This window comes from Pipistrellus kuhlii, unplaced genomic scaffold (genome assembly GCF_014108245.1).
Source record: "Pipistrellus kuhlii isolate mPipKuh1 unplaced genomic scaffold, mPipKuh1.p scaffold_m20_p_10, whole genome shotgun sequence".
NCBI classification, from domain to species: Eukaryota; Metazoa; Chordata; class Mammalia; order Chiroptera; family Vespertilionidae; genus Pipistrellus; species Pipistrellus kuhlii.
Genome location: NW_023425405.1, coordinates 50,671,168 through 50,683,443, shown reverse-complemented (window position 1 = coordinate 50,683,443; position 12,276 = coordinate 50,671,168). Strand labels below are relative to the sequence as shown.

The 12,276-nt window shown below is 50.2% G+C and overlaps 1 protein-coding gene across 4 annotated transcripts in view; it reads left to right on the top strand.

Moving 5' to 3' along the window:
* The first annotated feature begins 713 nt into the window (after positions 1 to 713).
* The window catches only part of ATXN7L1 (ataxin 7 like 1), a 230,513-nt gene continuing 218,950 nt past the window's right edge, over positions 714 to 12,276 (top strand). For all 4 annotated transcript variants that reach the window (XM_036429685.2, XM_045578539.1, XM_036429684.2 and 1 more), the window contains exons 1-2: positions 714 to 947; positions 1,518 to 1,586. In XM_036429685.2, the coding sequence (XP_036285578.1) occupies positions 767 to 947; positions 1,518 to 1,586 (250 nt within the window). In that variant the 5' untranslated portion in view covers positions 714 to 766. The remainder of the gene's footprint in view (positions 948 to 1,517; positions 1,587 to 12,276) is intronic.

The window sequence follows — 12,276 nt, the reverse complement described above, 5'->3', positions numbered from 1 at the left end:
GGCGCAGCGTCCTGAGCTCCGCGTGTCCCGCAGCCCGACACGGGATTGCAGCTTCTCTCGCCCCCAACTCACCTGCTTTTTTACAGCCACTTCCATCCTCTGCGCTCCGGCCTCAGGTCCCCCGGGGCATCGCAGCAGCATCCTCCTCCACGGCCCCAGGTCCACCGTGCAAGAGAAGGACCGGCCAAGCGGGGGGTGAATGGGATGCGAGGTCCCCAGGGCCCCTGGGTGTGATCGCGGGGGCGGGGGCCGGAGGTCGCTCGTCTCCAGCATCCTTACGGAGGCCCCTCGCCGTGCGCGCCGGGGACCTGGCGAGGGCAGGTCAAAAACTTTCAGTCCTGTCGCTGCAACTAACTCCGCGGCAAAGACCACCTTCCTCCGGCCCAGGCCGCGCCTCTCCGGGGTCTGTCCTCCCCGGCGCCCCAGCCCGGCCCCGCGAGGCTCCCGGGCTGCAGGCGGCGGCGGCGGCGGCGGCGGCGGCGCAGCATCTCCTCCCCGCCGGGCGCGCGGCAGCCTCGGTCCCCGGCGCCCCGGCCCGGCGCGGCCCCTCCCGGCGGGCGGGCGGGCGGGCGGGCAGGCGGCCGGCGCCTCTCTGCTGCCCCTGGCGGCCGTGCCCGCCGCGCGGAGCCCATCCGGCTGCGGGCGCCGGGGCGCCGGCTCCTCCTCCGCGCTCCCCGCTCCCCGCCCCGCTCCTCCCATCCCTGCCGCCCTCCCTCCTCCTCCCCCCTCCCGCGCTCGCAGCACTCAATGTCGGAACGTTCCGAAGATGACGTCGGAGCGTTCTCGAATCCCGTGTCTCTCGGCCGCTGCTGCCGAAGGAACAGGGAAAAAGCAACAAGAAGGAAGAGCAATGGCGACACTGGATCGCAAAGTGCCCAGTCCGGAGGCGTTTCTGGGCAAACCCTGGTCCTCCTGGATCGACGCCGCCAAATTACACTGCTCCGACAGTAAGAACCCCGCCGCCTCCTCCTCCTCCTTTTTATTATCCCGGTTAACCTTTCCATTCACCTAGAGCCACTGGGAGGAAAAAAAAAAGTGTGTGTGTGAGAGAGAGGAGAGAGAGTGGCCCCCGGTGTCCTCCATGCTTCTCCCTCTCCCTCTCCCAATAAATACACACGGAGAGACAGACCATCAGGGCACAGAGGGGGAGGCCCTGCTGCCAGGGCTGTCTGTCTGTCTGTCTGTCTGCCTGCGCCCGGCCCCCCGTGGCAGCCCGCGGGGTGGGCTTTCACAGCCCCATGGTGTGTGTCTGTGGAAAAGGCTATATACTCTGTTGCTGCTTGCATAGTTTTTTTTTTTTTTTTTTTTCTTGGTACCTATCTGGGCCAGGTAGATGGAAATCCGGACTTGGGAGGCAACGTCGCATTGTCAATTTTGGAAAGGTTTTTCCTATACAGTATTTACCATCAGTCCGTTTGCAAATAAAAACACACGCTCCCTGCCCCCCTTGACTTTGGCTTTTTCTCCCCCCTTTTTTTCTCTTATGTTCTCTTTCTTTTCTTTTTTTTCATCTGCAGATGTAGATTTAGAAGAGGCTGGAAAAGAGGGTGGAAAAAGCAGGGAGGTTATGAGGCTTAATAAAGAAGGTAAGTGGAAGCTACTGGCATTTCAGCGCTAGCATGTGTGGCAGCAGCCTTCACAGGGTTTCGACTATATTGTGAATTGTTCTGCTGGGTTATACAGAGTGACTAAGGCTTGTCAGAAATCGAGCACGCCCAGGTGTCTGCTGCTGCTGCTGCTGCTGCTGCTTAGTGTTAACTTCTTCCAAAGTATAAATACAACTGGGGGGCGGGGGGAGGGTACAAGAAGGGGAGACTGTTGAAGGCAGAAGTTTGCTGCACTTCAGTTGGAGTCCATGCTTGGACCTTCTGATGCCTACCTGCCATTCACATTTGCAGCATCATTGCCAAAGGTGGTGGTGGTGGGAAGGGGGTGGGGGGGCGTGTTCAAAATCTGTGAAATGAGGAGCGGGGCGCCCCTCAAAAGCATCCCAGCCTTTCTTGTGGGGAAATACACAACAGTTTTGCGAACCTCACATGGCCAGTGGCTACGTCTCCACTCTCCACGGAAAACCATTGGACGTGCAACCCTCTGTAGCAAGTTCCACGTGCCCACTTTGGGTTTGGTCCCAGATTGTCATGTGGCCAGCAGCAGGGTTAGGGGCATCTGTGTGTGCAGCCCCCTGGCCAGTGCCCCCCCTCCCCCCACCCCCACCCCCCCCCCCCCCGCCTGCTTGCCGTTTCCCCCAGGCTGGAAATACAGTACCTGGAATGGGACATAGAGACTAGATAGGTCACCCTAGACTGAGGCAGGCAAGGGAAGCCACAACCTGCTGGAACTGGGCATCAAACACAAGTGGTTGTCATAAATAAATCACGTCCTTGTTCATGTTTGCGAGCCTGGCATATGTAATGCTGGCCTAGCGGTCCGCATGGAGCAAATCCAGAGGCCACTGTCTGCTGAACAAGTGGATGGGTTCGTTTGAACTGTGGTTGACTAACTGGTGTCTTATGAACGTGGTTGGCTGACATTGGGGGTGGGAGGATGGCTGGAGGGGCCAGAAGGGGTTGGTGGGAAGTGTTGAAGGAGTTTAGCCGTCACTAGGCCGTAGGCCACAGGAACTTTGTTCGTCCCAAATGAATGGAGAAAAGGCCATGCGATTCCAAAGAATGGGTCTCCCTCACACACCGGGATATCATCCTTGAAGGCAGCCAAAACCTGCTTGGAAAGATGGCACTTGATTTTGTGGATCGACACCTATAACAGTCGGTTTTCTGCGCCTAATCATTTCCTGGCCATCCCGTAAGAAGAAAGTACGTGCTTCAGGAAAAAAAAATAACATGGAGGTTAAAACGCATGCATATTCAAGGACAGTTCTCTAGCGTAGTGGTTCTGCTAATTAAGCACTTTGATTGGGAACGAACCCTTACTCTAAAGACGTTGCCTCTAAATATCTCACTGTGATCTTGACATATCTTTAGGATGCGCAAGGGAATGAAGTCAAGTGGACAGCTCGCAAGTGGCAGCTGATTTGTGCTAAATGTTCATGCGTGTTGGCCATGGGAAGTGTCACTAGAGATTGTTTTTCTCCAGGAGCTCTTGAAATCTTTAAAAGCTATTGGACTCAGTTGTCAGACCCCTGGCAATGGAAAGGTTTCCATGAAGGAAGATGTGGTTGTGGGAACCTTTCAATTAAAGTTGAGTAAACGTTACGGTATGGCACAGAATGGGCATCTCTTGAGCCTGGTAATCGGTGATGACTATAACCCAAAACTCAAATTCTGCACCCTCCTCCCTGCTTCTGTTTCAGAAGGCTTGTTCTGCAGATTCTCTTTGCCTCGTGAGAAATGGGTTCTTTTAAGGAAAAATGAAAGGCTCTCCTTTCCACAGAATTCACAAGTGGTACATGCTGCTTATTATACCCTTTGTCCTGTGCAGGTACAAAGACTTAGCTCCCAATTATATGCATTTACACGAAGGACACCGCTGTTCAGTATAACATGCAATTGCTGAGTTCACCCAATAGCCATGTATGGGCCTGAAATCTCTTTGTTCATGGGCCTGGTGGAGCAGACGTGGCTTCGCTATTCCTAAAGGTCTTCCTGGTATAGGCACAGTTTTCTTTACAGATAGAGTACACATAAATTAAACACACACACACACACACCGCGATTGTGAGGAATTTAAGCGTTGAGCTGGGACTCTGTCGGGTTGTTTGATCACCAGGATCTCCAGAAACACTGGTTGCATTGGTCTTGCCGTGGGCTTTGTTGTTGGAGTCACCATGTCGGTGGTCTCAGGATGGGTCTCTGCAGGACACAAAGTGACGTAGGTGTGATTCTGTTTATGTGTGCAAGCATACATAGATGGCCATAGTATGCAGGTCTTGAGAAGAAAGTTGGGGTTTAATAGCAATGAGTAAATAGCAATTGAGAATTAAAAGGTTATAATCCAGGTCTTGATATGATTATTATTGCGATAAAAATAAATATAAAGTTTACAGTTTTAACCATTTTAAAGTATACAATTCAGTGATACTAAGTACACTCACAATGTTGTACAATAATTACTGCAATTCATTCCCCAAACTTTTTTTTTTTATCATCCCAACCAGAAATCCTAAACTCATTATACAGTAACTCCCCATTCCCCTCTCACCCTCAGCCCTGGTAATTTCTATTCTATTTTCTGTCTCCATGAAGTTGCCTATTCTAAATCCCATGTATAATTACATATGCACATGTATATATCATGCAATATTTGGTCCCTTTAATGTTTTCATGGTTCATTCATGTTGCAGCATGTGTCAGAATTTCATTCCTTTTTATGGCTTGAGTAATGTTCCATTGTGTGTATATACCGTATATTGTTTAGCCGTCTATCTTTTGATGAAGATTTGGCTTGTTTCCATCTTTTCACTCTAGTCACTAATGCTGCTGCGCACATTGTTGTGATATGATATTTTTTGTAGATTAAGTTCATGGAGGGAAGGACTTGCAGACTTCCAAAGTAACCTGGTTATTGTAACATAGTTCCTTCTCCATCCCGCATCCCTTTGGCGCTTCTGTTAGCTATCTCAGTGGAAAGTGTTAGCTGAAGGCTTTGAAATCTCTGTAACAAAGTCTCTACACCCATGTTATTGTTTCATCCAAAGTTAACTAAAATGACAGTCAATATGAATTTGGAAAATACTTTTGAACCTTGTCAAACCGTCACCTGGGTTCAGGAGGTGTTGCTGATTCCAAGTTTGGATGTGGTCAGACCGGGTTATATGGAGGGCAGCCTGGCGTGGGGAAAGGAGCCGGAGACAGGGATTAAGTCAGCTTCCGAGGGTCCCCCATGTGACCTTGGGAACATCACTTCCCTTCTCTGGGCCTCTCCTCTCACGTGTAAAGTAAGGAAGTGGGGTTAAACATCCTCTCAGGTCCCTCTGAGACCTCTGAACTTAAGTTTCTCTGCGGAGTGTGCCTACACTTCAGATATAGTCATACCAGACAGGCTGTCTTCGGAAGAAGAAAAAAACTTAAAAAAAAAAAAAATCAAGGCCTCCCATTAAAAACATCTTAAACTACTACATACTGGGTTTATTTTCTCATTTTGTAATCTCTTGGTGGCAAAAATCACTGCATTTCATGCACAAGCACATTCTGCTGCAAACAGTTTGTGAATGGTATGTGACCTTTAGGCCTTTGGGATGATTGAAGGTTTGAGTCCAGAACCCGGGATGATGTGGTCCCCTCCCTGGAGAGTGAACTGACCTAGGTCAGCTTGGCTCAGGTAGGCACTTAAATGTCCTGAGAAGAGAGGGCCCCAGAAACCTTGCTAGCCTAATCTAAGATATGAAATGCACTTATAACTGAGAATTCAAGGAAGGCCATTCATCTAACTAACCTTTTATAATAATTTTCTCTCTAGCTTTGTGGGTTTATCTGAAGACTGTTCTTTTTCAAGCTAATTGGGAAAAAGCTCCATGATTTAGAAAGATGTTCCCCTATTCTAATTGCCTTCCCTGTACTCTTTTTTGAATCCTCACTTGAGGATATATTTACTGATTGTAGAGAAAGAGGAAGAGAGATAGAAAGAGAACCATCAATGTGAGAGAAACACTGATGGGTTGCCTCCCACACGTGTCCCAACCAGGGGCTGAACCTGCAACTTAGGTATGTCCCTGACCTGGAATCGAACCCACAACCTTTTAGTGTACAAGATGTTGCTCTAGCCAAAACCGGTTTGACTCAGTGGATAGAGTGTCAGCCTGTGGACTGAAAGGTCCCGGGTTCGATTCCGGTCAGGGGCATGTACCTTGGTTGCAGGCACATCCCCAGTCGGGGGTGTACAGGAGGCAGCTGATTGATGAATCCCTCTCATCAATGTTTCTATCTCTCTATCCCTCTCTCTTCCTCTCTGTAAAAAATCAATTTTATATATATATGATATTGCTCCAACCAATGAGCCACCCAGCCAGGGATTTTTATTTATTTATTTATTTATTTATTTATTTATTTATTTATTTTTTAAGAATGTCAATTTATGAGTAAGGAGCAGGTTGTATATGGCTCATAAGTGTCCTGGATTATATAAAACAGATAATAGCAGGGTTGTTGTGAGGATTAACTGAGATAATGCAGAAGGTCTTAATACATGGTAACACTTAATGGATTTTGCCTTCATTCTTTTTTTTATGTTATTATGATTGTCATCTTCATTTACTAATGAAGCTCGTTCTAGGAACCTTTATTATTATAATTAATTGGGATTTTTAATCAGTGATGAGTGAAAAAGATAAACTATATCAGAAATTTCATTGTTAGAGTTAATCATGTTATAATTTTATAAAGGTAATGATTTTTTAAAAATGGGTTTTAGAGGAGTGCAGTTACTATGTAGTCACTGGTAAGTTTTGTCAAGAGCTAGAGAAAATACTTAGGCAGTTGTGGGCCTGTGGCTGTGAGAGGTTTACAAAATCTTTCTTGGTCCGGGAGGTCTAAAATAATTTTTTAAGTGATCAATGAATTGTTTTGTCTGATCCCCGAGAGAAGAAAATCCTTCATAGATTTTTGTTTGGGTCTTTTTTGAAATCTATACTAGTTACTACAGGCATTTGTCTGTGTTTTAATGTTCCCAGATGTTTTGATTTGATGTAGGTAAACTTGTGGAATGCTTCCAATTTTGAAAACTGTTCTGGAGCCAGAAAGATCTTGCTGTGACTAGAAGAGTTTGCTTTCCTCCTGAGATGCTGGTGGAATTGGGCTGGAACACAGGATGAAGCCGGGAATTTGGGAGCACATGCAGCTCGGGTTTAGGAGTCTTGCCGTTATGGCTTGGTGGGAGCAAATTGGAGGAAAAGATGGCAACTGAGTAGAAGAATGAAGCGCTCTTAGAATCCAAGCCGGGGGAAGCCAGCGACAAGTGGTGGAGATTTATGGGACACTGTGAGGGCTTCCCTCTGTCGTTATACAGGCCATGCCGTTATCTATGCTAATAGAAGATGGGAAGACACCACGTCCACAGATTACACAGATAAACCTCCTGTCACCATTAATTTCAACTTCCTTCCCCATTAAGCCTACCTTCCTCCCTTTCTGCTAACAAGCCACAACATTTGTTCACTTGGACGTCTCATTATCATCTCTCTTCTCCCGCCCCGTATTCGGGAGGGAAGGATGGAGAGGTGGCGTGGCCTGGAGAGTTGGTGGGGAGGGAAGGTAGAATGGAGAAGTAAGGGCTTGGAGAACGAAGAAGCTTTATGGTTGCATCCAGCTGATGGAGAAGGGGCAGCGCCATGGCCGAGACAGAAAAGCGGAGAAAGGGTTTTCTCCAAAACCGCCTAGTTTTGAAAATATCGAGCTTTAAATGAGTAGCTCTTTGCATACAGGGATTTCCATGTGCAGGCGTTCTTGGGTGGAGAAAATGTGGCTCTGGCCCCTTCCAAAACAGGAAGTCAGGCAGGTTGGCCACACCCTGGGACACTGGCTGTGATGCGTTGGGTTCTCATCAGACCACCTCATTCTACACTAAAGGGTAGTGGTCCATATCAATTCATAAGGCACTGCCCCATTCTCTTTTTGGCGTAGTGGAACGGTCGTGGAGGCCTCTGGGTGTCTTGCTTGGGTTTTAATACCCGCTCCTGCTTTCTTGGCCTCTGTCGTGCGTTGAGGCAGTGTCTCGCTGTGTGTCAGCACTGGGCGAGGCCCGGGCACAACAAACAGCGCAGTCCTGGCTGCAAAGGCAGGTGTTGGAAAGTCCTGGCGTCGCCCTGGCCTGTTTTTCTCAGTGGTTAGAGCTTCGGCCCTTGGACAGAAGGGTCACGGGTTCAATTCCCAGGCAAAGGCATGCACCTTTGTTGCAGGTTCAAACCCCAGCCCCGGTCAAGGCATGAGCAGGAGACAACCAATCCATGTGTCTCTCCCATCGATTCTCATTCTCTCTCTATCTTTCTCTCTCTCTCTCTCTCTCTCTCTCTCTCTCTCTCTCTCTCTCTCTCTCTCTCTCTCTCTCTCTCTCTCTCTCTTTTTCTCCTCCCCCCCACAACCCTTTGCTTCCACTCTTTCTAAAAACAGTGTGTGTGGGGGGGGGGGGGGGGGGGGGAGTGGGATATCCTCACTCTTCAGGTGAAGATTAAATAAGAAAAAACAAAAGTCCTGGCGTCTAGAAAGTACTCTGAAAGGGAAATGGAGTGGTATTAGAAGACGTGGTGGGAGGACCTAATTTAGGGTAGGGGCTCAGTGAAGGCCTTGCTGAGGAAATTTTATTTACACTAAAACCTGCAGGATGAATGGAAGTTTTCTGTATGCGGGGCTGGGCAGGTGGGAATTAAAGGAAACGTGTGAAGGCCCAACGTGTGAGAGAATATAGAATGTTCTAGAAACTAGAGTCTGTGTCGCTTAGAGAGGAGATAGCAAAGCAGAGAGCAGTATGAACATGCCCGGCGTGGCTCTGCTTCTTTGTGGCGGGGGACTGTCCTGTGCCTGGTAAGATGTTCAGCAGCATCTCCCGTCTGTACCAATGGATTCCAGAGGCCCCTCCCTCCCCCTCCCCCAATATGAAAGAACCAAACCTGTGTCCAGACACTGCTAAGACCCCCTCAGGAGCAAAGGGACCCCGATAGAGAATCACTGGGGAAGGTGAGGCTGGAAAGGCAAGGACACAATAAAAACACACGAAGATATTCATGGGGATATTCTGCAACTATCTATGTCTTAGGCTTACATCCCGGCGGGCTGGCCCTATTGAATGCTCAGCAGACAGACATAAGCCACTCTGCGACTGTCCCCTGGCGCGGGGCCGCATTTGGGAGGATCTAAAGAGAGAGAGAGACTCCGTCCCTCCAAGAACTGTCCTCCAGAGGTTTGCAGGTGACTCCTCCAGCCCCTCAGCTCTGTTCTGCAGAAACTGGGGACGGGGGTGAGCTCCAGCCTCCAATTCTGGGTGGCCCCCCTCCCTCACCGTGCCTGGAGGAGACCCCACGGCACCAGTTCTGATAACGCTCCCTGATGTCACTAGTGCCACATGGTGAATCATTGAGGATTTCAGTTTAAAGTCAGGCTGGAAATACTACTGGCATTCTGTGCCGCGTGAGCACCTATGGGACTTGTCTGGACTGGGGGTACACAAGGCAGAGCCGAGCGGCTGGTTTCGGGGTTCCTGTGTGATGGATTGGAAGATAGGAAGGGCAGCAGAGGCCTGAGCCACGTGGTCCGCGGCCCATGTCTTAGGCCTGCACGGCTGTGCCCAGGCAGGGCCGGGGTTCACAGAGCTGTGCCGTCTCTGTTTCTGAGTTTACTTAGGAACGGGAGGCGGACTCGGGTCCTGTGTGGTACCCTATGCACGTTGTGTCTGTATCTTTCGGGCTAACCTTTTGGTCGTGGTGCTTTGACTCAAGAGTGGCATCCTTCCGATGTAGACATACACGTTATCAGCAGACACACGGAGACCCTGTCTGGTCAGATCCCTTTGGCCCGAGGACGCCACGTTCCCAGGTGGCCCAGTGTCACCCCGGAAACTGCGGTCCTTCCGTGGCTGCAGTAAGGGGAATGTCACCAGGATGGTGATGTAGGTCATTCCTGGCGCTGCTTCTTCCTCACGAGAAGAACAGCTAACAACCGTTTGCGGACAGGAAACCACTGAGAAAAGCCCAGACTAAGGGGGAGAAGCACCCCACCCCAGACCACAGAGACAGACAGACAGCGTTTGGAGGGGAAGAGGAGCAGCCACACCCTGGCCACTGCCCCTACCTGAGGCCACGCAGCACCACACCGGCAGGTCTCCCCCGGGCCTACGGCAAAAGAGAGCCCCGCGGGGAGCCTCCAGGGTGCAGGGTGCTTCGAGGGAGTCCACACTGGGCCTTGCTGCAGGGGACCCATGGGGGTGTCGGTGGGGCGGGCCTCTAGAGTCTGATGGTGACCGCAGTGACCAAATGGAGCTATGATGGCGAGGGAGAGCGTTGGCCAAAAGGTTGGCCTTTGTTGGAGTTGCAGAAGCTGAATATCAAAAAGCTAACTTTCCCCACCACCATCCCACGGGAATATGTACGTGGATAAGAGACAGGGACTCCCATGTCTCTCTCCTAAAGCTCTCGGTGCGATTGTCCCGCCTCTGGTGGGCTCCCGGCGAAGGCTCTGGGGCTGGCTCTCCCCTGCTCCTCTGCGGTGGCGCCACAGGGACCTGGATGTGCACCCTGAGGCTCTTCAGCTAATGAGGAGAGCCCGGGAAGCCCTTCCTGCATGAGGGCGGAGGCTGAGGATGCTCGCCATTCAGGGGCTACACGTGGTTCCCCCAGGTCCCCTGGTAGAGCTGGAGTTCTGCTGTGGAGAAAGCTTTTGTTCCTTATACCTGAGGTTTCATAACACAACTCCGCTTGCCCATTTTAGGGGACAGGTGCTTAAAGAAAAAAAAAGAAAAGAAAAAGAAACCAAATAAATGCTCTCTAGGGCAGGACAGAGCGACACTAGGCCACCATCATGGGGAAGATACTAGTAAAAGGGACTCGGGGATGGGTTCTTTGAACCCGTGTACCCGCTCTGGGAAGCTAATTGTGGTTCTCGGAGCATTAGTAGAGCAAGGACACCTTCAGCTGGGGGCTGACAGGGGCCGGGCTTGCTGTGGGGCCCTCACACAGTACCCACAATTTACCAGTGGGTCATGGAGCCTTGGGGTGGGGCCACGTTGGGGAGGCAAGACACCCAAACTGAGGACACTCACCAGGGTATGGAACATGGTTGAGACCCATTCCTAGTTTGGTCCTATCAGACCAAGGTGGCGCCTGCCTCTTTTTAGGAGCGTGCTGGACTACAAAAGGGCAGATACTGTATGATCCCATGAGGTTCCTAGAATAATAAAATCCATAGAGACAGAGAGTCAAATGATAGTTGTCAAGCTCTGGGGGAGGGGGAAGTGGAGAATTGTTGTTCGATCGGTACAAAGTTCTAGTTGGGGAAGATGATAAAGTTCTGGAGATGGATGAAGTATACACCTGGTGGAAAGGGTGCATTTTATATGTATTTTACCACAAAGTGCATTGGCATTGCAGGCTTGGGAGTTTCCTGGAGCATCATTTAAATTAGGGGTGTCGAACTCAATCAGAGAAGGGGCCAAAATCTAAAATCCAGCCTAAATCGCGGGCCGAATGGTTTACTGAACAGTCATAAACTGTCATTGTGATGGAAACTCAGCGGAGTGCAGTGATGACAGCACGGTGCGGGCCACATTGCAAGGCCTGGCGGGACGGATTTGGCCCGCGGGCCTTGTGTTTGACACATGTGATTTAAATCTTGACTCAGCCATTTACTGCCTGTGTAGTAAGAAGGAAGAAAAGACAACTTTTCTGGGCCTCGGTTTCCTCACGTTAGAATAGTGAAAACAGTAGCACTCGGGGTTGTTGAGAAAAATAAACGGGGTACTGCCTGGCATCGAGAGGGTACTCAGTCACGTGGGCTTTTGTCACGATGATGCTCACTTTTGCCCGGCACTGGGTTCCCCTTCCTTGCCCAAGGAGACGGCGGACACCGTTCCTGCCCCAGGAGTGTGCCTGCGTTTGACTAAGCGTCTTTTCGTCACCGTTTTGTCCCTGGTCCTTTCAGGATTCCAGGAGTAAAAACAAAAGGAGTAGTAGGACCCAGGCCCCAGTGCTGTTAGCCAGAGTGAATCAGTTTCGTTTCTCCGAAGTGTGGGCATGGAGGCGACCCTGCATTGCAATCGCCTGGTACTTAGCCCTGAGGCTGCAGCCACGCGGAATCCGGACTGGGGTTGGAGCACAGGAACAGGACTTCTAAACAGCCCCCCCCCCCCGTCCCCCGTGGCTCTGAGGTCACTGGGCTTTGAGAACCACTGTCCACTGGATTCCGTAGTGACTCTCCAGCCTGTCTGCCTTTGTGACGCGTTTTGTTTTGTTGTTTTGTTTTAAAGCAGAGACACAGGGATTTGGATCCCATAGGCCCAGTCTAAGGGGTTCTGGGGAACTGCTTGTATGATTTTTAAAAATAAAAATAAAAAATATCCTAGCTGCCATTTCCTGGGCAGCGCCTCGTTTCTAAACACAGAGCTAAATGTGCATTTTTCTCATGTAATCCTATGAGGCCATTCCTATTATCAGCCACATTTTAGAGACAAGGAAACTGAGGCTCCAGGAGGTGAAGGCGGGCACCTACGGTGATAGAGCTGGGATGTCGTTAGATAGACCTGAGATTTGAACCCAGAGGCGGGCTGATCCAGAGGCTGTCCTCGTGATGTCATCTTAGGAGCAGGGTGGGGACGGAGGTGAGGCAGGTGACACATATT